Source organism: Prunus dulcis, chromosome 1, assembly GCF_902201215.1.
Source record: "Prunus dulcis chromosome 1, ALMONDv2, whole genome shotgun sequence".
In the NCBI taxonomy this organism is placed as follows: Eukaryota; Viridiplantae; Streptophyta; class Magnoliopsida; order Rosales; family Rosaceae; genus Prunus; species Prunus dulcis.
This window is the reverse complement of record NC_047650.1, coordinates 12,919,028-12,946,125: the sequence shown is the minus strand read 5'-3', so window position 1 is coordinate 12,946,125 and position 27,098 is coordinate 12,919,028. Positions and strand designations below refer to the sequence as shown.

The 27,098-nt window shown below is 36.1% G+C and overlaps 3 protein-coding genes across 20 annotated transcripts; all 3 read right to left on the bottom strand.

Moving 5' to 3' along the window:
- Positions 1-47: 47 nt before the first annotated feature.
- Positions 48-10,452, bottom strand: LOC117615052. 18 transcript variants are annotated; one of them, XM_034344032.1, is made up of 11 exons: positions 6,368-10,452; positions 5,570-5,721; positions 4,054-4,119; positions 3,784-3,942; positions 2,842-3,056; positions 2,286-2,373; positions 1,980-2,055; positions 1,635-1,858; positions 1,097-1,249; positions 880-974; positions 48-795 (listed from the first exon to the last, which is right to left on the bottom strand). In XM_034344032.1, exons 1-2 carry the CDS (start codon positions 9,873-9,875, stop codon positions 5,615-5,617), a joined length of 3,615 nt encoding a protein of 1,204 aa, XP_034199923.1. In that variant the 5' UTR covers positions 9,876-10,452; the 3' UTR covers positions 48-795; positions 880-974; positions 1,097-1,249; positions 1,635-1,858; positions 1,980-2,055; positions 2,286-2,373; positions 2,842-3,056; positions 3,784-3,942; positions 4,054-4,119; positions 5,570-5,614. The 18 variants fall into 18 exon arrangements, 14 of the variants coding, with proteins under 14 accessions (XP_034199923.1, XP_034199929.1, XP_034199930.1 ...); XM_034344038.1 differs by having other exon boundaries at positions 3,861-3,942; XM_034344039.1 differs by having other exon boundaries at positions 1,635-1,881; positions 3,784-3,933.
- Positions 10,453-13,536: 3,084 nt separating this feature from the next.
- On the bottom strand, positions 13,537-14,807 carry LOC117615055 (disease resistance protein RGA2-like). The gene has a single exon (XM_034344050.1). The coding sequence runs from the start codon at positions 14,794-14,796 to the stop codon at positions 13,630-13,632; it is 1,167 nt and encodes a 388-aa protein (XP_034199941.1). The 5' UTR covers positions 14,797-14,807; the 3' UTR covers positions 13,537-13,629.
- A 2,965-nt stretch (positions 14,808-17,772) lies between these two features.
- LOC117614226 lies at positions 17,773-26,882 on the bottom strand. The gene is made up of 7 exons (XM_034342965.1): positions 26,828-26,882; positions 26,607-26,693; positions 26,368-26,484; positions 25,902-26,201; positions 25,346-25,587; positions 24,869-25,287; positions 17,773-17,839 (listed from the first exon to the last, which is right to left on the bottom strand). Exons 1-7 carry the CDS (start codon positions 26,880-26,882, stop codon positions 17,773-17,775), a joined length of 1,287 nt encoding a protein of 428 aa, XP_034198856.1.
- Positions 26,883-27,098: the final 216 nt, after the last annotated feature.

The window sequence follows — 27,098 nt, the reverse complement described above, 5'->3', positions numbered from 1 at the left end:
GGCCTCTGGGGTTTTCTGGACTTTGATAAGCCGCATGAGAGAAAATCTGCAGAAGTTACCACTTTAAAATAATATGTATTCATAATAATTGTAATAAAGTCAAGTCAAACAATTCATTGAAGACAAGGGTGTGGAAGCGGCCCTAAACATCCAAGAACAAAGAAAGTTCAACAAAGAAAGATCAGTGCACCAAATATCGCACTTCTCTCATAATGGAACATTCAACCGTAATACAATCAAAGGAAGATTCACTTGTGGCAGTTCATTTCTTCTCACAAATGAGCTCCCTCAGACTGTTGCTCCACGTAATGATCTTCTTAAGATCAATCTGTCTTGAAGTGGTCAATAGGACGGCAAATGGGAACGAATTTGTGGCCTTTGGCTCTCTAGTCCACTGTTGCAAACCAAATGCAGGAAAAGTAAGAGAGGGAGACGAAAGCAGATATAAACTCAAAAATGAACGTGGTCCACCATAATTGGTCTACGGCCACGGCCGATTGAGTTCATAATCCACTAAATCAAAAGAATAGAAGATCGTTACAACGACAAGGAAAGTTCTTAAAATCACTCAAAATTTATCTCTCAACTCATTTCTCAACAAAGAACCCCAAATACATTCTAAACTCACAAGCTTTTTTTTATAAACTTCTGATATCATTCGTGCTTTAAAAAGACTTAAACTATCTTATTTGTAAGAGATAGGTCTTAGGACTTCATTAGGAGGAGCTTTCTTCATGATAAACGCCCTCCAAGTAAAAAGTGTCTTCCAATTATGGTGCACCATAAGAAGTTCCCCTGTGATGCAAACTCATAAGAATACAACTACAGTATTGTGATGACAAGAAAATATTCGGTGTAATGAAAGGGATTAGAGCTTACCAATTTGTGCAAATTAAAATTTCGTGAGACAAAAACATGCATGGAAGTGGCACTCATAGCGCATTCATGAATTTCTTCTTGAATGCTGACTCTGCCTGGTCAAATATCAAACCTAGAACAAGTTAGCAAGAACTGCGCAGAACAACCTTCCACCAAAATAGACTTGTGTGGATTCCTGATACAATGTCATACTAAAAATGAATCTGTTGTCCCTTACTTTTTAGCATTATGAAGACAGACACCCACAGGGAGAGTGAAGAAGAGCAACATTCCACTTGATTCTCATTCACACTTGTTGAGTTACCCAAGCCAAATGATTAGTACTGTTTGCACTATTGTCCTTGCTTGGAAAGGAGAGGATTATTAAAACCTGAGACAGGAAAGCATAGATGCTGTAATGACACCAAAAACTAAACACAAATATATATATAGAGATATATATATATATATATACACACTTGAATCCGATATCATTGACCACTCAATTAAGTCATTGATTTTGTAAGACACAATTGGATGTCAAAACGGTTTCCGATTTGTCTAATTTTTTATAAGGATGATCTATGAATGAAGACCTAAAAAATAGACGGTTCGGATCATTGGGAAAAAAATTGTAGGGTACCCTAAAGGGCATCCCTCAAATAAAATTATTTGAGGGATCCCTCAATAGAAGGTGAATATATATATATTCAACTAAAAAGTCAGTGAGAAAATTGTTGCTAAGGACACTTTGAGTCTTGGAAATATGAGAAAACCTTTGCCACTAGGGCAGCTCTCCTCAGTGCATCTTTTTGTTTTGGCGACAATTTCAGAACTTATCCACTGCAGGTAGATACTTCAGATTCTCACACGTACAAATAGATAGTTCATCGACTGCTGCAAGGTTCCTTCATCACTCGAGTAGATCCTCCAGTTCATCAAATTGTTAAAAACAACTTCTAAGGACTGTCTACACTTCAAATGGATGCTAGCCCCAAATCTGCAAAATAGTATCATCAAATCCTGAAGAGACATGACTGTGTGTAGGTTATCTCATAAATAAGAATATAACTCTATTTATTAATGTGTCAAGAAAACAAACTAAAGGGATAGTAGCTTACCATATTGTCCAAAACAATAAGTTCTAGATCACAAGCACATCGCATGCATGAGTTTCGTCTTCAATCTCGACTCTGCCTGGTCAATATAACACCAAGATAAACTTAGCAAGAAATGTTCAAAATTACCTTCAACCTTTAAAATGATGGTAAACAGCTTATAACTGAAGACTCCTTTATCCGATTCTTGCAACAACATAAGTAAAAATGACATGCTATCAAATAACAGAGGACTACAAGATACTCAACATGTATCATGATTATTATTTTAGCGTACTATAAGATACTCAAGGTAAAAAAGTTAATCACCTTCAACAACTGAGATGCCATATATATATAGCTGAAACCTGCATTATGAAAAACACCATTGGCTGCACTATGCCATGTATCTCCTTGCCTGGAAAAGAGAGAAAAATTAAAATATGAAACAGAGGATTACAGATGTTGCAATGACACCATGGCCACATAAACACCAGCAACAAAAACAAGGCCATTTTATGAAAATAAGGACTAAAAGCTTCTGTTTGCAGATCCGGAAAATTGGAACAAAATCGTGCAAGAGTTGAACTGGTCTTGCCTGTTCTCTATGTATTAGTTTGTCTTCCAGACTAACAAACCTAATTTTCCTCAACAATTATAAGTGTTATTCCACAAAGATCGTGAAAACACAATGTCATATTTATAGATCCTTCAACGAAGCAATTAAAACCAAACAAACTACGGAGGAGTTGAATATCTTCTTCTTCTTCTTCTTCTTCTTCTTCTTTGTGTTGCAGTAGACAATAAACTTAATGGCCAATAAGTTAATTAACGATAAATGAGAGAAGAAAACAAATCATAAATTCCGATTTGAGAAAGAACGTACACATGACTGGCTCTCCTCGGTGCATCTTTTCATTTTGGGGAAATTTTCAGGGCTTCCACTGTTGGTAGATTCTTCAGATTCTCACATATACAAATAGATAGTTCACTGAAAGCTTCAAGGTTGCCTCATCACTCCAGTAAACCCTCCGGTTCATCAAATTTTTATAAACAACTTCTAAGGACTGTTTACACTTCAAATGGATGCTAGCCCCAAATCTGCAAAAGAGTATCATCAAATTCTGAAGAGACATTACTGTGTGTAGGTTATCTCATAAATAACTCGGATTCTACACACAGTGGTTACAAAGTGAGGAAAGAGAGGTGCCAGATGCATCCAGTGGTAAGATGGAAGCATATAACAAATGTTCCAGATTAATAGATGAAGCAAACAATTTACAAAAGGTTGCCAACCAAATTCTTATTGACAAAAAAAGGAATACTATTAAAGCTTGAGCAGAGGTTAACCTCAATTCACTAATATGAACCTAGATTTAATTAACAAGTAGAATCCTAGAATAATGAATTAATATGGGATTAACAAGTAGAATCCTGTGTTTAAAAAACCAAGTTTATAGCATTGATTCATTTAAGTCTGAGAATTCAAATGTATGTTATATGATCTAGAACTTGTTCACTGATTCATTTTAGCAAAACAGAAAATAAATTAAACTGGAAACTGTAACTGGTGTTTGAAAATTTCAAATGGTAGTACTTTCTCTGTAAGTTTCCACATAAAGAGACCACGGTAATTGAAGCTTTGGAAATATATATATATATATATATATATGAAACACTTAACTGCAGTCAAACGGCAAAAGAAGAAGACAAAAAGGGAAGAAAATGAAAGAGTTTCAAGTGATGACAGTAGGTATGCAAGTGTTAAGGTTTGATATCACTGATAGGGTTTATAATGATTACCGTAATTCTCATCAAATACAGTTACCTTTTTTCCTTCCAGCATTTATCTCCAAAGAAATGAATAAATAGTGATGCAGGGGAATGGGAACTGAACTGAAGTACCTCCACTAAGTTTGCACCTTTTGCGCATCACTTGTTCTTCCAATTGAGTAAGATCCTTCTGAAAACCAACAAACTGTGGCAACTGAGTAATATTAGATGCCATCAGTGAAACAACTAAGCTAAACCCCTGCGCAATATGTATTCGGATAATTCAATATGAAAATAATTTTTAGCGAATGGGAAACAGAAGTACCTGGATGGAAAAAGTTTTCACCTAATGTTTCTCAGCACTTGTTCTTCTGATTCGAGTAAAAGCCTTCTGAAAGTAGGCAAATTATACCAATTGATGAAATGATGATAGATGCCATGAGTAAAGAAACATAGAAAGTATAAAGCTCTGTAAAAACATTGAGAAGAGGCTCACTTTGTGCTTCAATGTGAAAGTTGCAGCTACTCCCCGAAGGCACATTCATGAAAAACATGAACAGTTGAGTACTGAAGAAAGAAAAGTGAGAGAAGGGAATTTAACAAACAATTAATTAATGATTTGATTTGGGATGTGAGAAATCTTGTGCCATTCTGGGCCACTCTCCTTGGCACATCTTTCCGTCAGAAGGGGACATCCACTAATCACTAGCGTGCCTAATTTGGTGAGGCGTTGCATAACTTCAACGGTAGGCAGATACATCAGATTCTTACAGTCCCAAATATTCAGGTAGATAAGAGATGTAAGGTTACTCAACCACTCTGGAAGAGCCTCCATGCTGTCGAAAGAATCTATACGCAAACCTACTAGAGAAGTAAGGTGTTGAATTTGTTGAGGCAGAGACTTGAGCTTAGGCCACCCTATGATATTTAACCATCGGATTTGTGATGGTAGCTCAAAATCAGGGAAAGAATCGAGCTCTTCCCAAAACTCACCGATTGACAAATTTTCCAAACTCGTCAGAGAGCGTAGCCCCCTCGGTAGACTTGTGAGTCCATCACAACCACAAATAGGCACATCATGGAGGGATGTGAGGTTGTCTAAACTGGGAACAGCTTCTAGATTAGTGCAATCCACTATGTACAGCTCCTTAAGAGAGACGGGGTTCTGTAGCGCGTCAACCGGTAAATGTCTCAAATTTTGACAATTTGTAATATGCAATTCCTGAAGAGAAGTGCAATATTTCAACCCACTTGGCCAGCTTGATAATTTCTCACAATTCTGAATCTTCACTATGCGGAGACGGAGTGCATGTAGCCCATCAGGTAAATGGCTAAGCTTATTGCAATCGTCAATATGCATCACCCGAAGATTGTGGTTGTTTTCCAGCATCCCTACTGGCAGACGAGTAAGCTCCGTGGCTCCATGAATTTTGAGGTGAGTGAGAGTTGTTAGTTGAATGCATATATTTTCTATTGCCATGACCTGGTCAATATTACGTATCTCCAACTTCTGGAGAGATGGAAAACGACTTGGAGCATTTCTCAATTCCCTGCAATTCAAAAGTGTCAACTCCTCAAGGCAGGGAAATGCCGCTTCCTTCCATTCAATTAGAGCTGGACAATTATTAAAAACTAACGTTTTCAATGATGGAAACAAAGCCGCACCATAAAACTCAACTCCCACACATTTAAGCTTATCCATATATTCAAATTTAACATGCCTAAGATGACAGATGCCATAAGTAGGCAAATTATACCACTTGATGAAATGATGACAGATGCCATAAGTAAAGCAACATAGAAAGTATAAAGCTCTGCAAAAACACTGAGAAGAGGCTCACTTTGTGCTTCAATGTGAAAGTTGCAACTACTCCCCGAAGGCACATTCATGAAAAACATGAATAGTTGAATATTGTGCTAGTTTGATGAGGCTTTGAGTGAGTCGAATCATCAATTGAAGATTCCGATTCTTTACGAAGGTGAACTCCGTCAACTGTGGTAGAAAAGTGAGAGAAGGTAATTGAACAAACAATTAATTAATGATTTGATTTGATCAGAGTATTAATTACCTCTTATATCTGGGATGTGTGAGAAATCTTGTGCCATTCTGGGCCACTCTCCTTGGCACATCTTTCCGCCAGAAGGGGACATCCACTAATCACTAGCGTGCCTAATTTGGTGAGGCGTTGCATAACTTCAACGGTAGGCAGATACATCAGATTCTTACAATCCCTCTTATCCAAGTAGATAAGAGATGTAAGGTTACCCAACCACTCTGGAAGAGCCTCCATGCTATCGAAAGACTTTATAGCCAAATATTCTAAACAAGTAGTAAAGTGTTGAATTTGTTGAGGAAGAGTCCTGAGCTTAGGCCACCCTGAGATATTTAACCGTCGGATTTGTGATGGTAGCTCAAAATCAGGGAAAGAATCGAGCTCTTCCCAAAACTTACCAATTCTCATCCAAACTCGTCGGGTTTAACACCATGATGTCCAAAGAAATAGAAAGTTGAAGATTTCGATCCTTCACGAAGGTGAAATCCGTCAACTGTGGTAGTTAAACCCGGAAATAGAAAAGTGAGAGAAGGGAATTGAACAAACAATTAATTAATGATTTGATTTGATCAGAGTATTAATTACCTCTTATATGTGGGATGTGAGAAATCTTGTGCCATTCTGGGCCACTCTCCTTGGCACATCTTTCCGCCAGAAGGGGACATCCACTAATCACTAGCGTGCCTAATTTGGTGAGGCGTTGCACAACTTCAACGGTAGGCAGATACATCAGATTCTTACAATCCCTCATCTTCAGGTAGATAAGAGATGTAAGGTTACCCAACCACTTTGGAAGAGCCTCAATGCTGTCGAAAGAATCTATTATCAAAAATTCTAAACAAGTAGTAAAGTGTTGAATTTGTTGAGGCAGAGACTTGAGCTTAGGCCACCCTATGATATATAACAATCGGATTTGTGATTGAAGCTCAAAATCAGGGAAAGAATCGAGCTGTTCCCAAAACTCACCGATTGACAAATATTCCAAACTCGTCAGAGAGCGTAGCCCCGTTGGCAAATATTTTAATTTATGACAATGAAATATTTTTAAATCGGAAAGAGACTGCAACCTGGACGCATCGACATCTGCCATAGAAATCAAATTGTGGCATTTACTCATTGACAAGTACCTAAGAGATGTGCAGGATTGTAGCCCCCTCGGTAGACTTGTGAGTCCATCACAACCACAAATAGACACACGACGGAGGGATGTGAGGTTGTCTAAACTGGGAATAGCTTCTAGATTAGTGCAATCACTTATGGACAGCTCCTCAAGAGAGACGGGGTTCTGCAGCGCGTCAACCGGTAAATGTCTCAAATTTTGACAATTTTCAATACTCAATTTTTGAAGGGAGTTGCAATATTCCAACCCACTCGGCCAGCTCGATAATTTCTCACAATTCTCAATCCACAATTTGCGGAGACTTGGCATGCTCTGGCTCTGGGTGGTAATTGGAATGAACTCTAGACTAGGACAATTCTTTAGAGTAAACTCCTTAACAGAGACGAGGGTCTGTAGCCCATCAACCTGTAAATGCCTCAAATTTTGACAACTTATAATATGCAATTCCTGAAGAGAGGTGCAATATTCCAACCCACTTGGGCAGCTTGATAATTTCTCACAATTCTCAATCCACAATTTGCGGAGACTTGGCATGCTCTGGCTCTGGGTGGTAATTGGAATGAACTCTAGACTAGGACAATTCTTTAGAGTAAACTCCTTAACAGAGACGAGGGTCTGTAGCCCATCAACCTGTAAATGCCTCAAATTTTGACAACTTATAATATGCAATTCCTGAAGAGAGGTGCAATATTCCAACCCACTTGGGCAGCTTGATAATTTCTCACAATTCTCAATCCACAATTTGCGGAGACTTGGCATGCTCTGGCTCTGGGTGGTAATTGGAATGAACTCTAGACTAGGACAATTCTTTAGAGTAAACTCCTTAACAGAGACGAGGGTCTGTAGCCCATCAACCTGTAAATGCCTCAAATTTTGACAACTTATAATATGCAATTCCTGAAGAGAGGTGCAATATTCCAACCCACTTGGGCAGCTTGATAATTTCTCACAATTCTCAATCCACAATTTGCGGAGACTTGGCATGCTCTGGCTCTGGGTGGTAATTGGAATGAACTCTAGACTGGGACAACCAATTAGAGTCAACTCCTTAAGAGAGACAAGGGTCTGTAGCCCATCAACCGGTAAATGCCTCAAATTTTGACAATTTGTAAAATGCAATTCCTGAAGAGAGGTGCAATATTCCAACCCACTCGGGCAACTTGATAATTTCTCACACTTATCAATCGTCAATTTGCGGAGACATGGCATGCTCTGACTCTGGGTGGTAATTGGAATGAACTCTAGACTGGGACAGCCAATTAGAGTCAACTCCTCAAGAGAGACAAGGGTCTGTAGCCCATCAACCGGTAAATGCCACAAATTTTGACAATTTGTAATATGCAATTCCTGAAGAGAAGTGCAATATTCCAACCCACTTGGCCAGCTTGATAATTTCTCACAATTCTGAATCTTCACTATGCGGAGACATGGCATGCCCTGGCTTTGGGTGGTAATTGGAATGAACTCTAGACTAGGACAATTCTCTAGAGTTAACCCCTCAAGAAGATGGAGTACGTGTAGCTCATCAGGTAAATGGCTAAGCTTATTGCAATCGTCAATATGCAGCACCCGAAGATTGTGGTTGTTTTCCAGCATCCCTACTGGCAGACGAGTAAGCTCCGTGGCTCCACGAATTTCGAGGTGAGTGAGAGTTGTTAGTTGACTGCATATATTTTCTATTGCCATGACCTGGTCAATATTACGTATCTCCAACTTCTGGAGAGATGGAAAACGACTTGGAGCATTTCTCAATTCCCTGCAATTCAAAAGTGTCAACTCCTCAAGGCAGGGAAACGCCGCTTCCTTCCATTCAATTAGAGCTGGACAATTATTAAAAACTAACGTTTTCAATGATGGAAACAAAGCCGCACCATAAAACTCAACTCCCACACATTTAAGCTTATCCATATATTCAAATTTAACATGCCTAAGATTTGGCAAATGGCCGAGTGGAGGGACTTCTTCACATTCCTCACAGTGGGATAACCGGATCTCTTTCAAATTGAGTAGACTCATCATCCATGATGCTAATTTAACACCCATGAAGTTGTAAATCTTTAAGATTTCTAACTCACGGTTCGGTTGGAGGCCTTCTAGTACATCAACATCACTCGCCTTGTTGTTTCTCTCCCTGTCATACCCCCATGCTAATGTCAACTTTCGTATATTTGTTTTCCCTGCTAAATTTGATTTCTTCGCTTCGTCTTTGTCTTTCACATGTTCCAAAGATGAGATAGTTAGTTCACCTTTTAATTGGTTTAAGCCACCCAGCTCGTCAATTCCATGATTCCTTTCCTTATCCAAATTAAAGCAACGTAATGTTTGCAGACGAGTCAATCGTCTCATCCCAAATGGAACTTCCCTATGCTTGTCGAAATAAACATGCCTCAAGTTGATCAAATTTTCCATTTCCTTTGGAAACCTTTCAAGCTGTGTATCACACATTCTTAACGTCTGCAGATTGTAAAGCTTGCCAATAGATTTTGGAAGTTCTTCGATTATTGTTCTAGAAACATCCAAATACCTCAACTGTTTCAACCTGCCAATTGAACTTGACAACTCCTCAATTTCAGCATCGTATAAATTCAACACTCGTAAAGAATTAAAAGTTGACAAGCTATTGCTAAGGTCTTCACCATTTGAAAATAGGGACTGCAATTTCCCAACAGATTTTGACACTAGTTCTGCAAGATCATGCACAAGATCGTGCATCTTGCATGTGATAACAACTCCATCTTTATCCATTGTAACATCTTGAAAAAGGGAGTTTTGCAATAGAATATTAAAATATCCATTCCCTATATCTTCCATCTCTTGATTACTTGAAGAGTGGAGCAATCCTTCAGCCATCCAGAGTTGGACCAAGTTCTCCCTTTCAATTTCAAAATCTTTCATAAATATTGAGCAATATGCAAAACAATGTTTTAAAGGTGCTGATTTCAAATTATCAAAACTCAACCTCAAAACAGACATGATTCTATCCTCGCCTTCTGGTAATGCCCATATTTTACTTTCTTGAATTGACAACCATTCATCAGTACTATTTTTAGAACGAAGTATGCCTCCCAAAACCTGTTGATACACATGACTTAGGATATGTATATCTAAATTTACTAATGACAAAAAAGAAGAAGTAAACAATTAGGTAGTTTAATCGAAATTTGACTATAATTATATGGAGCATTTCATTTAGATCCCTATATTACTTGTTTTAACAAACACCTAAAACTCTTGGAATTTTATCTGATAAAAGGAGACTGGATTGGATTTGTAGCTTGGGTTGTATGTTTTGGGCAAAAAGTTTCACTTTTTTTATTTTATTTTATAGAATGATTGGTAGCTATGTTTTTACGATTTTTGGAGTTTGTTTGCTTTTTTTTGTTTTTTTATTTTTTTTTCTTCTAATGAGGTTCTTGATTGGATTGGTAGCTGGCATTGGGGTATTCTTCGTTTTTGTTCGTCTAGATTCATTGAGGGAATTTAAGGTTGGTTGGGCCTAAATAGCTCAAGGTGGTGCCTTGATGGCCGTGGAAGAGAGATGTGTTGGTGGCTCCGGTTGCTGGGTTGGTGGGTTGGTGGCTTTGGGATGACTTGGCTTTAATTTAATTTTTTTCTTTAGTTTTAATCTTATATTTAGGTTTTTACTATTCAAATGACAGGCTTGGCCTTTTACTTTTAGTGTGAGTTAACATCTATTAAAAATAGGGGTGTAAGTGGAATAAATCAAATCTGGGGTGTCTGACCGTAATAATGCCAAACGTCAAGGGGTCTAAGTGAAATTCGCCCATAATTATATTGTTTTTAGAACGCAACATACCTCCCAAAACCTGTTGGTATACATGAGTTAGGATATGTGTACATCTAATTCTACTAATAATCAAAGTAAACAATTAGGTAGTTTAATCAAAATTTGACCATAATTGTAGGGAGCATTTCATTTAAACCCCTTGTTTTGGCATAATTACAGTGAGAGCCCACATGTTTGATTTACTATAGTCACACCCCTTATGTTAATTGTTTTTAACAAAAACTTAAAACTAAATTAATTAAATTAAATTAAATTAAAGGAAAACAAGAAAAGAAGGGAAAAATAAACCCCTTCCCCGTCCCCTCCCATCCTCCATTCTCTCTCTACCTTGAGGATTGGTACTAGCATTGGGGTATTCTTCGTTTTTGTTCGTCTAGATTCATTGAGGAAATTTAAAGTTGGTTGGGGCTAAATTGCCCAATCGAGCTGTTGATGAGGGTGGGTGTGTGCATCGGTGGCCCGTGGAAGAGAGAGGTGTTGGTGGCTCTGGCTGGTGGGTTGGTGGGCTGGTGGCTTTGGGATGACTTGGCTTTATTTTATTTTGGCTTATTATCACAAAACGTCCCTAAGGTTTACGAAACTATCATATTGCATCCTTAATGTTTTTTTTTTTTTGTGGTCATTTGTGGTCCTCAAAGTTAGTATGCACGATCACAAATGGTCCATGCCGCTAGGTTCCGTCAAAAACTTCATTAATTTGCTGACGTGGCATATATGCATATCACAAAACATCATTGAGGTTCACACGCCTATCACAAATGGTCCGTATGAAAATTTTTAATTTTTTAAATTTAAAATTCATAATTTTTTTTAAAAAAATTTATGAATTATAATTATTTTAAAAAATATATTAAATTTTAAATACATGTGACACTATATTATTGTAGATGTTGGCTCCATATATATGCCACATCAACAAACTAATGAAGTTTTTAAAAAATAATTTAAAAATGAAAAAAACTAAAGGTTTAGGGTTCATAAATGGTCCTCAAGATTAAAATCCTTCTATAAATGATTTTTTCATTTATAAATAATTTTAAAAAGAAAACCAAAATTTTATGAATTTTAAATTAAAAAATAAAAAAAATTCATAGGGACCATTTGTAATAAGTGTGTAAACCTCAGGGATATTTTGTGATATATATATATATGCCACGTTAGCAAACTAACAGAGTTTTTGACAGAATCTAACGGCAGGGATCATTTGTGATTGTACATACTAACCTTGAGGACCATAAGTAACACAAAAAAACATTAAGGATGCAATATAATAGTTTCGTAAACCTTAGGGACGTTTTGTGATAATAAATCTTTTATTTTTTTCCTATAATTTTAATCTTAGATTTAGGTGGGTGTATGAGTTAACATCTGTTAAAAATAGGGGTGTAAGTGGAATAAATCGAACCTAGAGGGTCTGACCGTAATAATGCTAAACCTAAGGAGGTCCAAGTGAAATTCGCCCATAATTATAATAATGCAAATATTGCACTGACAAACTTCATACAAATGCCATACTCAACAAAGCTTAAAGACATATTGCTTTATTGATTCACAAGGATCAAAACTTATCCTAATGAAAGTAAAAAAAACAAACGATTTTGTGTGATGTGAGAGTTTGTTATATTAGAGATTAGAGATTTGCTCTTATGTAAATAAATAACAAGAAATTAATGAGAGTTTTATGAGAGAACTAAAAGGAGAGAGATTATTTGTATGGTGGAAGACTTGATTTCCTTTTTAATTATAATTTTTTTCTCCATTAGCGGATTCGTCAGTATCTCCCATGAACATAGCCAAATGTAAGATGAACTATGTAAATCTCATCTTGTGTATATGTATGCTTGCACTTTTAAGGATTGTTGCTTTTGCTAACAAATGGTATCATAACTTTGGTCTGTGAGGAGTAAGCAAAAAATATGTACAGCCTTCAAAAATGAAGGGTGAACTAGTGATTGAAGATTATGGTTGATAAAATTTTGGACGTATTTTTCCATGTCGAGTGTAGGGAAAAGATTGGCAGAGTCTTGGTTCCCATTGGCATGGTGAGGCTAGTGGACAGTGCGAGGGATGGCCAAGAAAAGAGTTTGGTGGGTTTTGAGACACAGCTTTTTTTTTTTCTCTTTTTTTTTTTTTTTCCTTTTCTTGTGCATGTGCTTTCTATCTTTTTTACTTTTTAAATTGCTTTTGCTCTTTTTTTCCTTTTCTTGTGCAAATAAAATCCTTGGGTTGCGTGATTGGTCTGCTTTTCCCATTATTAATTTCTTTTGGTTTGTTTGGATTTATTAAAGTGGATTTTTGTTTTGAAAAAGTGGTGGCAAAGTGGTAATTTAGTTTGGGTTTCCATAATGAAACTTGGGTTGGCCTGCAGTCCGTGTCAAGGTTGTAATTTATATATTTTTTGAGTGATGTTTTGTTTTTGTAAATAGAATTTGGGGTTTTTAATCGAATTTCTATATGGGTGGGTTTTGTACTATTTCAGGCTCCGCTATTGGGCTTGAAAGTCAGGCTCCCTACAAGTAGGGGCAAAGTGAAAATGTAAAAGGTTTTGAGTAATGCTACACTTACTACATTTTTATTTAACATTTCTATACCACATGATGTGGTATGTCCATATTATATGTCACATCAATTAAATCAATAAAATGTATTTTAATTAAGACAATTAAGGAAAAAATATTACTGAAATAAATTATAAAAGAAAAGAAAATATTAAATAATTTTAATTGATGTGGCTGTCCACCTTAGCTGCCACATAAGATGGTATAAGGATGTGGTATACAAATGTGGTAAGAGTAGCATTATTCATGTCCAACTAATATTACCAAACTTAACGGAGCAGACGAATTACATGCAAATAATATGGGGAATATAATGCGATTCAAAATCAATTATAATGATGTGGGGAAAGTAGTTCTTAGTTTAAAAATCAATTATAATGAGATTCAAAATAGTACATACCTTTGCCACTAGTGGTACACCTGCGCACTTTTTTGCAATTTGCTTTCCAATTGTCTCCAGATCTGCACTTATAGGAGCATTATCATCAGGAAATGCTCTATTCTTCAATATGGACCAACATTTATCTTCTTGTAGCAAACCCAACGTACGCCTAAGATAAGGATTTGTTTCCGTAATTGATGCAACATTTGCACTGCGGGTGGTGACAATCACGGTGCTTCCTTGGGAACTAAGTTTTGACAAACAATTCATCAAATTGTTCCATTTTGTACGATCTTCGTTCCAAACGTCATCGAGTATAAGAATATATCTCTTTCCTGCCAACGCTTCGTGAAGGTGTTTAAGCAATGCCTCTTGTCTTTCTATCTTGGCATTTGTGGGGTTAAGTATTTCTAAGATACTTCTTAAAATCGAATTGACGTCAAAATCGTTAGATACACACACCCATATTCTTTTGTCAAATGATTTATCTATAGCCAGCTCGTTGAACACTTTTTTAGCCAAGGTTGTCTTTCCGAGGCCCGGCATTCCTACAATGGGCATAACAGAAAGATTTTCCTGATTGTTGGAGTTGATCAAGGTCTTAACTATATCGGACAACAGCTCCTCCCTTCCAAAAAACTTTTCATCCGTATCAAAGCTTGACACAGTTTCTCTGTTCACCATAACTTGGGGGGTTGCATCTTTTGGTTTTGCAACCAGTCCAATCAAAGATGCCTCACTCTTGAGATCCGCCAAACGTTGGTTGATGTTCTTAATTTTACGTGCCATTTTAAGGCGAAAGGCAAGGGGATTGGAGATTGAAAAGAAGTTGAGTACCTTTTTCTTCATGTGGTTTTGCAGCTCTAGTTTACGTCGAAGAACTTCATACTGGAATTCATCCAGCACATCATCAGCATCTTGTGCTATGTTTTTAAGTTTTTCCACCCAAGCTTTGACGGTGTGGCCCCGATCTGTTGGTTGCTCAGCAGCATCACGTAAGATGTTTTGCATGAGGGATAATGAATCCCCGAGCCTGGCCAGTTCTCCTTTGAATCCCCAAGCAAGACTGACTTGTTCAGTGGCAAGTGCAGCTACCTTGGTCAGTATTCCCTCGGCAGCAAAAGTAAGCACAAACTCAGCGGCCATATTTCCCCTTTGATATGTACGCTCAAGACAAATAAAGAGAGGAATGCTTATTTAATTAAGGAAACTGAAAGACGCATATAGTTTGTTGTCTCTGCTATGAACGAATTTGTAGAGGCAGAAGGAATTTAGGTTTACCTAAAGAACACTCTACTTAACGTATTTAGAAGGTTAAGAATTTCAGCTTTCAACTTTAACAAGACAGAGATGAGCACCAAGCTGTGAAGCAAAGGATAGCCTCAATCCCACAGATGCTTCGGCTTTTACACGAGAAAATCAGATTCCTCAATCAAATGAATAAGAGAATACATAGTGGCCTTTTCTTTTTTAAAAACTAGGGTGACAGTTGGAAGATTTCGGAAATGTAACGAACAAGCAAGGCTTATTGAGAATCTTAGTTTCAGAAATCAACGGCTACAATCTTGCCTCCTAAGCACATCACCATCGTTATGTTTTGCACATGACCCTCTAAGGTCCTGTTTATACCTTGGGTTACAATTAGACCAAAGTAAGAAACTAAACCCCAAAGAAATAGACAAAACACTACCCAATGTAATAGGAAATCCGATGACTCGGTTAGCAACCCGATACAACTTTCTTCTGAACTCTCTCTGTACATGTACTTTCTCTTCCGTAATAGTGACCCCAAAATTTTTCTTGTATTTTGTTCACTCTTGTGCTTTAGACTACTCTATGTTTCAGCTGAGTTCGCTTGTTGCAGTCCATGGGTTCAGTTTAAACTGTAGATGTTAATGCTTTTTAATAAATTCATGTTACATCTGATGTGTCAATGCAAAAGCACAGTAAGGAATTTATCACATTTAGCTCTCTAGTCCGACAGCACAAACCAAACGCAAGAAAAGTAATAGAAATGAAAACTCAAGCAAACACATAGAAATAAGTACCATATTTAAGCAGTTCACCCAAAATTGGCATCTACGGGCAATGCTAATGATAATTCACTTAATCAAAAGAGTACACGAATATGACAAAAAAGAACAAATAGTTTCTTCTGCAGTGGAACTAAATTAATCTCTCCGCTCATCCCCTTTCAATTCCTAACATTTAGCTAAATTCCGAGTTATTTTCCTCCACCCAAATAGAGGGTAAAGAACACTGCTTAAAGAGCACTTTACTTATTTAGAAGGTTAAGAATTTCAGCTTTCAACTTTAACAAGACAGAGATCAGCACCAAACCAAGCTGTAAAGAAAAGAATGGATCTTACTTTTTCTTTGGGATAAATCATACACATTATTAGGATAGCCTCATCCCAGGGGGGGGAAGTCCATTCACTTCCAGGATAGCCTCATCTCAACTTGTACATGAGAAAATCATATTCCCTTACATGAAACAGAGAATACGTATTACGTACTGAGGAAACTTTGGCCTTTTGGTTTTTGTTTTTAAAACTAGGGTGACAGTTGGAAGATTTGGGAAAATCAGAATAACTGAGAGGGAGGTAACGAACAACCCAGGCTTATTGAGAGGCTTACTTTTAGAAATCAACAACCACAATCTTGCTTCCTCAGCACAGCACAATCGTTATGTTTTCCACACTACCCTCTAAAGTCCTATTTATAACTTAGGTTACAATTCCACTGAAGTAATAAGAAAATAAAATCCCAAAACACTACCATATGTAAATAGGAAATCCAATGACTTGGTGAGCAAGTTAGCAACCTAACTGCAACTTTCTCCGGAACTGTCTCTGTACATGTATCTCTCTCTTCCGTTGTTTCTGAATAGCAACCCCCAAATCTTACTTCTACTGAGATGAGGGAGATATCTGTCTCTCTATTTTTTTCACTCTTGTGTTTTAGACTGCTCTTTGTTTCAGCTGAGTTCACTTTGCAGTTCATGGGTTCACTCGAATTGAAACAACATACAGCTCATTGTGAGAGACAGTCTGTAGAAGTCAACGTTTTTTTTAATAAAAGCACGCTTATGCTTTTCTCATTCCAACTCATTTGCTTATATTTGCTTGAAATTAACTACTATATCCAAGAAATCAACTGATTAATAATGCAAAGCGCAAACCGATGAGGAACAAAGATCAACGAACAGAATAACTCTTCTCTCTCAAAGTACCTTTGTTATTACAAGAAAGGTTTTCAAATCAAACTCCAATGCAACCAAATGGAGACTAACAGTTATATAAAAATAGAATATGAAACTAGTAATGAAATTGACTACAAAGATTGGAATATCCCCAAAGTCCCTAGTCAAGAAATTTACAAGAAAAAAATGGTCACTCTCAAGTTTCAAAAGTACAACCCATGTGAAAACAATCGAACAAGTCTATGCCTTAAGCAAAGAACATGAAACATGTCAATTGTTAAACCTAAAGTCAATAAAGAAACATAAGAGTGATGGAAGCAATTTCCTTCACATCGGCCTTGTCCAAGTTGCAGTCAAACCCCTTACCGGATTAGGACTTAATACCTTCATTTTACTTCGCCTACGTGATGCCAGATTTACCAACTTTAGTGATAGTACCCTAGGAATAATGGAGTCAAGTCTGTTTAATGGCCCAATTCACTTTGATTGTTACCCAGATTTTACAGTAAGCCTTAGTGATCCTCTATATTGAAAACTCTAACATTAAATATTAAAACTTCAGGGTGTAAAGTCTTACCAGGTACCCAATCTTTAGCTTTAGTCTATAAAATATATTATAAAGTCAGAGGAACCAATATGAATTTCCAAGCCCTTAACAAAAGTCCAAAAGACCAAACCTTGCTCCTTCAAAGTAGTAAAGCTGATGCTAATATAAGAGTTCCCCATACAATCAAATGGTCAAAAGTCACTCTACCTCTAGATTGGACACTAACCATAGAAAACCAACCTACTCCCATTCAACATAGTTTAAATAATTTAGATTACATCCAACAATACTTAGATGGCACAGTTAAAATCAATTTTGGAAATCAACCCCCTAAAAAGTCTTCAGTCCAACTATACCAACTCCCAACACCTAGTCAGTCCTTAAGACATACGCCTGCTTGACATTCCTTTGCAGCTTCCTCCTCTACTCTAGAATGAGACCTAGAGTTAGAAAAAAACTTTAATTGATTTAAAATTAGAATTTTTAAGAAAAACTTCCCAAGTCAACCATCTGTGTTATGGTAAGAAACGAGTTAAAGAAGATGATAAATCAGATTCTCCAGATTCCCCCACACAAACTAATTTTGAAGCTAAAACCATCCCTGTAGATAGCCAGTTACGAACCCTCAATAAAGAATTCAAAATTGATTGGAAAATCTTAGACAGTCATTTAAATGCCCCAGAAAATCTAGTCAGAAGAAATTATTATCACACAGTCTATGCAGATAAAGAACAAAGACAACAAATCTTTAATAAGTGGAAATTTTTTATGAAAAGCACTTAGTAGAAATTTCTACCTTGATTTTGTTGAAAGTCACTACATGCCCAGAGAGTTAAAAACTTTAACACAAGAAAAATGGAAAAGAGAAGATAACACTGAAGTCATAGCCAGTCACCCCTCGGTAGAAACAATAATTATTGGTCATAAAAATACTAAGATCACAGCCAGCCCCTTTAAAATTCCTAAACAAAATGATAAAAAAATAGTTGAGCAAAATAATTATACAAACCAGAGTCTAATAGTCATTGGGAAACAATTAGATAAGATCGATAGAAACGAAAATTGACAAAATAGTTCCCCAACAAATGTCCCTCAAGTCTCTGAAAGAGAACCTCTAGTCAAATTCCAAGACTTTAAAGTCAAGCCCCACCTTTAAGACAAAGCCCACAATGAAAAAAAAATAGAAGAAATGCTTGAACAACTAACACCAGTTAAAGAAAAACATGAGCCCTCTACTCTCAAAGTCCTTGAATCCTCTATTCTAGTCAATTCCTCTGACAATGAGTCCATAACTAATAATGAAACAGATTTCAGTACTATATCATAAATTGAAAATACCTTTAAAAATTTGGAAATAGATAGTGATTTGAAGCTTAATAGATTAAGAAACAAAGTTAATCCTACCAGTCTAACAAAAAATTAGTACCCCAAATCAACTCCTCCTGACGTCCAGTTTGAAGAAAGAAATTCCCAGAGTCAATTCTCATTTTCCTCAGATAAATTATACGAATGGAACATTGATGATGGCCTTTTTGAACAAGAAATCCTAAATAAACTCCAACATATGTCAATGGTAGCCAACAGTTCCATAACCAATCACAACTTCAGAGAGTCAAAAATCATTCCTCTTCTAGAAACAAAATTCACCAGAACCTTACGTTCTTGGTGGGAAAAACATTTAACTGAAGAGTCAAAACGACAAATCATACACGTAGTAAAACTAAATGAAGGTGGTCACCCTATTTTTGATGAACGTTTAGGTACAGGAATAGAAGACGGAGTCAATACCTTATTATACACTATTATTGAACATTTCATTGGAACACCTAGTAACACAACAGCTAGAATTCATGATCACCTTAAGTGATTTCAGATGGTATAAAGATGTCTTCATTTCTAGAGTCATCCTTAGAGACAATAGTAATAAGCCTTTTTGGAAAGAAAAATTTATTAATGGTCTTCCCAATCTGTTTGCCCATAAAATACGCACAGTCTTAAGTAATTATCAAGGCCATATATATTTTGATAGTTTAACTTATGGAAATATTATTAGTACAATTAATCTGTCCTTGTCTAGACATTTCATATTGTATTCATTGAGTCATTTCACAAATTGAAGCAGTGGAAGCAGTACTAAATTTCAAATGATAAGCTGGGGAGCTTTCCAAGTCAGTGCTAGTTTTTAACAGTAAGGGTTGTAAGATTCTTGCTGAGGTGGGTCGGAGCAGTGCTTCTTTTGTGTTGAAAGGGCTGTGGAGCAACACCTATTGATTGTATCAAGAACTCGTCTTCAGTGATATACCCTTTATTGAGTAACTTGATAGCCTAAAATTGAAACTGTTTTAAGTCTAATAATTTCCTACTTGATATTATTGTTCTGCATATAATGTAATAAGTACAAAAGATTGGGGGAGGGAGGATTTACACAAATATTCACATGGTGCTTGGGGGTTTCAAACCTCTGTTCACATGAGTGGAGGTGGAATGGGCTTAACCAACTGAGCTATACCCAAAAGCACCCACTTTGTCATTCCTCACATATAAAAACCCAACTGGCGAATTTCATTACCACCCCAAATCCATTGAAGGCACTTATCTTTCTAAGAACATCCCTTACAGACTTTTAACTGTATGTATTAAGTGAAATCACCCGCTCAACTTACCTTCATCAGAGTGACAAAGCTCATCTCTGTCCAATTAAAACATACTACATCTAATTATTTCAAATACATTCAATCTAATGTGGCTCTTTTTTTTTAAGCAGTGTAGCATTGTTGTCAAATTCAAGTTGTTTCTTTCGAAGTTCTCTATCCAAATGGAGCCTAATTCTTCCCATTAAAAAAAAAATTCCACTCCATCCACTTCGCCTTAAAATCTCTAGTTGTTTCCTTCCATCGAAAAATCTCCAACCACGTCATTAACCTTAACCATTCCAAGCACTTGGAAGCACCCTCACCAAGTTGCATTGTGGAAGGTCAAAGCAGAATCATTCTGCAACCATCTTGCTTTCTGTTTCGATGCATTGTTTAGGCTCTGCTTGGTTTCATTTTCAAAGTTACTTTCTGTTGTTTCCTTCCAAGTTATGATTCTGATTGAAGTTAACTTCCTTGTCACAAGGCATTATTCAAGGGTCCTTAACACTAATGTCGCACTGACAACGATCACATACAAAAAATTCCACATGATTAAACCTCACTCTCAAAGCAAAACAAAACATAACAAAGCAAATTTTAACACTCAAAATGATCACTTCAACTGCATAACCCATTAGACCTTGTTACCATAACAGATGAAGAACTAGTGTGGAAAGACCTCATAGCTCCGCTGTGGTACCTTTCTGATGATGGCCCTTATGAGATCAAAGTAGAGGGGCAGCTGTGCAAGAGCGAAAAAGGTGACCGGCAAGCAAGTTGCTGCATACAATGGATATGCCACATATCTCAGTTGATGTTTGTCTAGTAAAAAAAACCCCTTGCGCAACCAAATTTTGCGCGACGAAAAACTATTCGTCGCTCAAAGTCACTTTGCGTGACGAAACATGAAACTTCGTCGCTCAAAGTCTTGCGCGACCAAATTTTGCGCGACGAAAAATAATTCGTTGCGCAAAGTCACTTCGCGCGACAAACTTTTGCGCGACGACAATACATCGTCGCTTAAAGTCTTGAGCGACCAATTTTGAGTGACGAAAAATAATTCGTCGCTCAAAGTGACTTTGCGCGACGAAATGTAAACTTCGTCGCGCAAAGTCCTTATAAAAATAAATAAATTAAAAAAATTATTTTTAAAAATCTTTGCATGACGTAATCCAAACATTTTGTCACCTAAACCAATTTATTTTTGTTTTTTATTTTGTATGCATAACGCTTAAGAAATTAAACGGTATATATATTTATTAAGTAACTTTAAATTTATTATTTTAGATCGAATCGGATTTTTATTAGAAAAATATATTCTTGTTGTTCAGACTGGGTTTTTTTTAGAAAATATATATTTTAAATTGACGATCGAATTATTTCATTGTATTCATATCGGGTCAAGGAGTGTAGCAGTAAACAATCATCAAAATCGGAGTTAAAATAACCGTTAAATCTTGATTTTTCATTATAACCGTCGAAAAGTTTTGTCCCCTTACTTGATCTCTGAATGTTTATTTTTTCCGATTTTTGGCGTATATGATCTCGAAGTATAAACAAACAAGTTTGACAGTTGGATCGTTGAAACTAGTTTTTTTGAATGCATATGCCATCAAAAAAATATATTCACTAACAATTAAGAGTTTATTTATACTTTCGTTAAATATAACATAAGATTTTGTGGCATCCACTAGTGTAAATATTTTAAATTGAAGATCAAATTCAGTCATTGTATTCATATAGGGTCAAGGAGTGTAGCTATAAAAAATAATCAAAATCGGAGTTAAAATAACCATTAAATCATGATTTTTCATTTATAACCATTGAAAAGTTTTGTCCCGTTACTTGATCAATGAATGTTTATTTTTTCCGATTTTTGGCGTATATGATCTCGAAGTATAAACAAACAAGTTTGACGGTTGGATCGTTGAAACTAGTTTCGTAGAATGTGTATGCCATCAAAACAATATATTCACTAACAATTAAGAGTTTATTTATATTTTCAGTGTAAATATTTTAAATTGAAGATCAAATTCAGTCATTGTATTCATATAGAATCAAGGAGTGTAGCTGTATAAAAATCATCAAAATCGGAGTTAAAATAACCATTAAATCATGATTTTTCATTTATAACCGTAAAAAAGTTTTGTCCCATTACTTGATCTATGAATGTTTATTTTTTCTGATTTTTGGCATATATGATCTTGAAGTATAAACAAACAAGTCTGACGGTTGGATCGTTGAAACTAGTTTTTTTGAATGCATATGCCATCAAAACAATATATTCACTTACAATTAAGAGTTTATTTATACTTTCGTTAAATATAACATAAGATTTTGTGGTATCCACTAGTGCAAATGTTTTAAATTAAAGATCAAATTCAGTCATTGTATTCATATAGGGTCAAGGAGTGTAACTGTAAAAAAATCAGCAAAATCGAATTTAAAATAACCGTTAAATCGTGATTTTTTATTTATAACTATCGAAAAGTTTTGTCCGTTACTAGATCTCTGAATGTTCGTTTTTTTGAGATTTTTGGGGTATACGATCTTGAAGTATATACAAACAAGTCTTATGGTTAGATCGTTGAAGTGTGTGTGTGTGTGTGTCTATATATATAATTATTTATTTATTTATTTATTTATTAAGTAGCTTTAAATTTATTTATTTTGTACGTATAACACTTAAGAAATTGAATAATATATACATTTATTAAGTAGCTTTCACCTTAATTATATTTTAAATCATAAAATAACATTTTTTTATTTTTTATTATTCATAACAATCATTTTTATAAATATTGTGCTACAAACCAATTTTTCGTCTCTCAAAAGTTTGCGCGACCAACAGTTCGTCGTGCAAAACTCAAAAAATTTGGGCAAGTACCAAAAATGGGACGCGGGTTTTTAAAATTAAAAAAAAAAACTTTAGACCTTGCGCGACCAATATTTTTTGTCCTCAAAACTTTGCGCGACCAATATATATTTTTTGTCGCGCAAAAATTTGGGCGGGTACCAAAAATGGGATGCGGGAATTTTTTTTATATAATTGTTTTTAGACGTTGCACGACCAATATGTATTTTTCGCGCAAAAATTTAAAAATTTAGGCGGGTACCAAAAATGGGATGCGGGAATTTTTTTAAAAAAATAATTTTTTTAGACTTTGCGCGACCAATATTCCTATATTCGTCGCGCAAAACTTTGCGAGACCAATATGTTTCGTCGCGCAAAACTTTGCGCGACCAATATATATTTTTCGTCGCGCAATAATTTGGGCGGGTACCAAAAATGGGACGCGGGAATTTTTTTTATATAATTGTTTTAGACTTTGCGCGACCAATATGTATTTTTCGTCGCACAAAAATTTAAAAATTTTGGCGGGTACCAAAAATGGGATGCGGGAATTTTTTTTTTCAAAAAATAATTTTTAGACTTTGCGCGACCAATATTCCTATATTCGTCGCGCAAAACTTTGCGAGACCAATATGTTTCGTCGCGCAAAACTTTGCGCGACCAACAGTATTTTCGTCGCGCAAAGTGATACGATTTTAAAAACCGAAATAACTCCTCCACCATTTTCTCAATTTCTTTCTCTACTCTTACCTCTCCTCTCTCTTTCCCTCTCCCCAAATCCCATCCTTTCTCTCACACTCACTCCTCTCACTTAATCTCTCATCTCTCTCTTCACTATCTCTCACTCTTACTCACTCTCTCATCTATCTTTTCATTGTCTCTCAATCTCTCATCTCTCTATCACTATCTTATCTAATTCTCTCACACTCACTTCTCCCTCTCATTCTCACTCACTCTCAATCTTGCCAAAAGGTATATTCTCTCCAAATTTAAAATTTTTTTCATTAATATGTGTTTTTAGAGTTAGTTTTGAGTTTGTGTGGGGTTTGGGGTTGAGTAAAGGGGAGAGATTGGAGTTTGGGTTGAATTTGTGGCATAACAATTTTAGGGGAGATTATGCATTCTTTTTGTTGTTGTTGTTGTTATTTGATCATATTTATTTTTGTGTAGGTAATCATCGAGACTTTGATGGCTAAAGTTGAGGATTAGGAAGCTATCAAAATATATCATCCACTACTACCACCACAATACGCTTGTATTAGGAATTTATTATTGTACTTTGTTAATTTATGTGTACATTTTAAATATTATATATATATTTATTGGATAATTTGATCACTATTTTGAATATGTAATTTTATTTTGAATATGTCAATTTAAATTAAAGTAATTAAGAAAAATCTTACAATTAAATTAAACTTTAAAAAGCAAAAATTCGAAAAGATTAATATAATTAAATTAATATCAATTTAAATTAAAGTGATTTAAAAACAATCATACAATTAAATTACATTTAAAAAGTAAAAAGTAAAAACTCTAAAAATGTGGGGGGGCACCAAAAACGGGACTCGGGAATTTTTTATTTTTTATAAATTTTTTGGAGACTTTGCGCGACCAATGTTTTTTGTCGCGCAAAACTTTGCGCGACCAATGTATTTCGTCGCGCAAACATTTACGCGACCAATGTATTTCGTCGCACAAAGTTTTGCGCGACCAATATTTTTTCGTCACGCAATGTTACTTTGCGCGACCATTATTCTTTCGTCGCGCAAAGTCACTTTGAGCGACCAATGAAAAAACTTGGTCGCGCAAAGTCTTTCTTCAAGATCTTTGCGCGACGGATTCTGCGCGACGAAGTTTCTGTCGCGTTAAAATTTGTGCGACTACAATGTATTTTGCGCGACGAAATTCTCTTCGTCGCGCAAAGTGTAAAATGTAGTAGTGTGAGGACAAAGATATGCCCTGTGCAGAATGAGACTAACATGGAAGCTATTGATGCGAAAAGTGATGTTAGACCCAGCAAAAGTTTCCGAGGCAAGTCCATTGAAAAATCTCTTTGTTCGTATCTAGAAGTGAGAATTGAAAGAAAGAAGACCAGGGAAGTTACTGAGAAGCAGAGAGCAGTCAGTGATGAGATGGTGAAGGCACCGAATGCTGACTCATCTTTAAGAATTGGTTCACCTGTATTCTCATTAAGTCCACCTGGTACAGTTGCTGATGTTGCGAATGCAACCGTTGCAATGAGAGCTGCAACCACAGAGCACGACTCCGAGGTTTTAGTTAGCCATTTGCTGCCTTCTTTTATAAGATTTTGGTGTGTATTTATGAAGATCTCCTTTGGGGTCTGGCCTTTTTTGTTGTAGCGAACAAAGAAACCATGTGGCATTGAGCTTTTGACAAACTGCGCATCCAGTCAACATAACAGTAACTCTTAGAAGATTATGTTCAAACATGTAAACATGGGGTTGCCTGTTCTCAACTGCTAACAGTACGACATTCTTGTTATCAGAGTCCACATCCTGGATGGCCACTGGGAACTTGTCTAGGATTGTTCTTACCATTTCTGTCACTCCCATCTTTGCTGCAATTAATAGTGGTGTCTGCTTTTTATCTGCTTCACAATTTCCGTTCTTCTTATATCCCAACGGTTTGTTGTCCTTCCTCTCTTTACCGTTGTTGAGTCCAAGTTCATAATCATGTGCTGCAGGTTTTCAAAGCCATGTTTGAAGGTGAAAAACTTGTAAAAGATAACACAATATTTCATAGTTATTTTCATACTAATTACCCATCCCAGTTGCCTACAAGTAGGCTACTGTCCATCTCCAATTAAATTTCTGTTCTGTTTTTCAATACAGCACAAACATTTCGGTTAAAATAAATGACTTCAATGGTATTTAGGAATACCTGATTTCTTCCCTTTAACCTTCCCACTTTTGTTAATGTCAATGAAGCATGCAGTACACAGAAGATGAGTAACTACCAGGCCAAAATAAAAGAGAGGTGTAATTTGTTTACCTGGTTGATTCTGATCACTCTCTATCTGATACTTGTTTTGGTTTGAGGACGACAGATTTGTTTCAACATTTTTATTTCCACCTTTAGATGGTACATGATCAGCTGTTGAAGACGGGGCTTGGTCTAACAAGATAGGATTAGGAACATCACATTCTTCTTTATCTTTGTTTGGTTGATGGGGATTTTGTCCAGTATTTTGATACTTGTATAAAGAAGTATGCTGAACCAGTTCATTCATGACCTGATTAGCCCATATATGTCGCTCTTTCCTTTCTTGGATTTTCTTTATCTTCCAAATGCCTACATGTCATTCAACAAAAGAACATTAGGAGATGAGGCAACTGTCGTCCATGAGAATTAAATTTTTTCGCTTAGAAGGGTTCTTGGATGGGGAAGTGATGTGGTTTTAAACAGGTTTGCATGTCTAGCTAGATGATCGGGGCCATGAATTAAGTTTGGTACTGACCAATTCCCAGAACAATTAGCATGGCCTTCATCATAAGCTTGAAGAATAGAACTAGTGAGGCGTAATTGGGCGGATACGAATAATTTCTTCTCCCCTGTTCATGTGGTTGGTTTGTACCTGCAAAGAGGCAGAAAAAATAATGCTAAAGTCAAGTCTACTCAGAACAATTGAGATGCCTAAAATGTCATCAGAGGATGAAATAAAAAATTTGAACAGTAATCCCCTATATTCATAGGCACCTTTTGATTCCGACTTCTTCACTGACGAAGGTAATCCTGAAATGCCTCCAGCTGCAGTGGCTCCAATCAGAAATATATCACATTTGACTTGAGTTTTAAATCCAAACAAACAGGTCTTTTACATTTAGTAAATTTAATGTTAGTCTTTGTCATGAAGGTTATTTATCTCTCTTTTTTTTCTCCTTTTTTTTTTGACTTCTTTTAGTTGTAGGGAATTTTACCATCAGTTGATCTTGAACTCTTTGCATCTGATACTTCTTTTGATTGTAATCTCATTGCAGAAGAGGATGCTTCTGGACTGGCCTCTGCAATAGTTGGACTATTTAATCAACTGAATCTTTAACTTATCATCTTCAAACTTCAACTGTAATGTACAAACTGTTCAACTTCATTATCAGGTTGGTTTTTCTTTCTTTCATGTTAAAAATTAATTTACTTATTTTTTTATAGGGAACGTCGCTAACGCAAGACTCAGTGATTAATTTATCACCT

Excerpts from the sequence above, each read along its gene's own strand:
- LOC117615052 (XM_034344032.1), bottom strand. The coding sequence starts at position 9,875 with ATGTCTGTTTTGAGGTTGAGTTTTGATAATTTGAAATCAGCACCTTTA. Across the intron at positions 5,722-6,367 it reads TCACATCCCACATATAAGAG|TTGACGGAGTTCACCTTCGT; the intron begins GTAATTAATACT and ends TTTCTACCACAG.
- LOC117615055 (XM_034344050.1), bottom strand. The coding sequence starts at position 14,796 with ATGGCCGCTGAGTTTGTGCTTACTTTTGCTGCCGAGGGAATACTGACC.
- LOC117614226 (XM_034342965.1), bottom strand. The coding sequence starts at position 26,882 with ATGAGATTACAATCAAAAGAAGTATCAGATGCAAAGAGTTCAAGATCA. Across the intron at positions 26,694-26,827 it reads GAGTTCAAGATCAACTGATG|TCAAATGTGATATATTTCTG; the intron begins GTAAAATTCCCT and ends TTAAAACTCAAG. Across the intron at positions 25,288-25,345 it reads TTGAGAACAGGCAACCCCAT|TTTGTCAAAAGCTCAATGCC; the intron begins GTTTACATGTTT and ends CTGGATGCGCAG.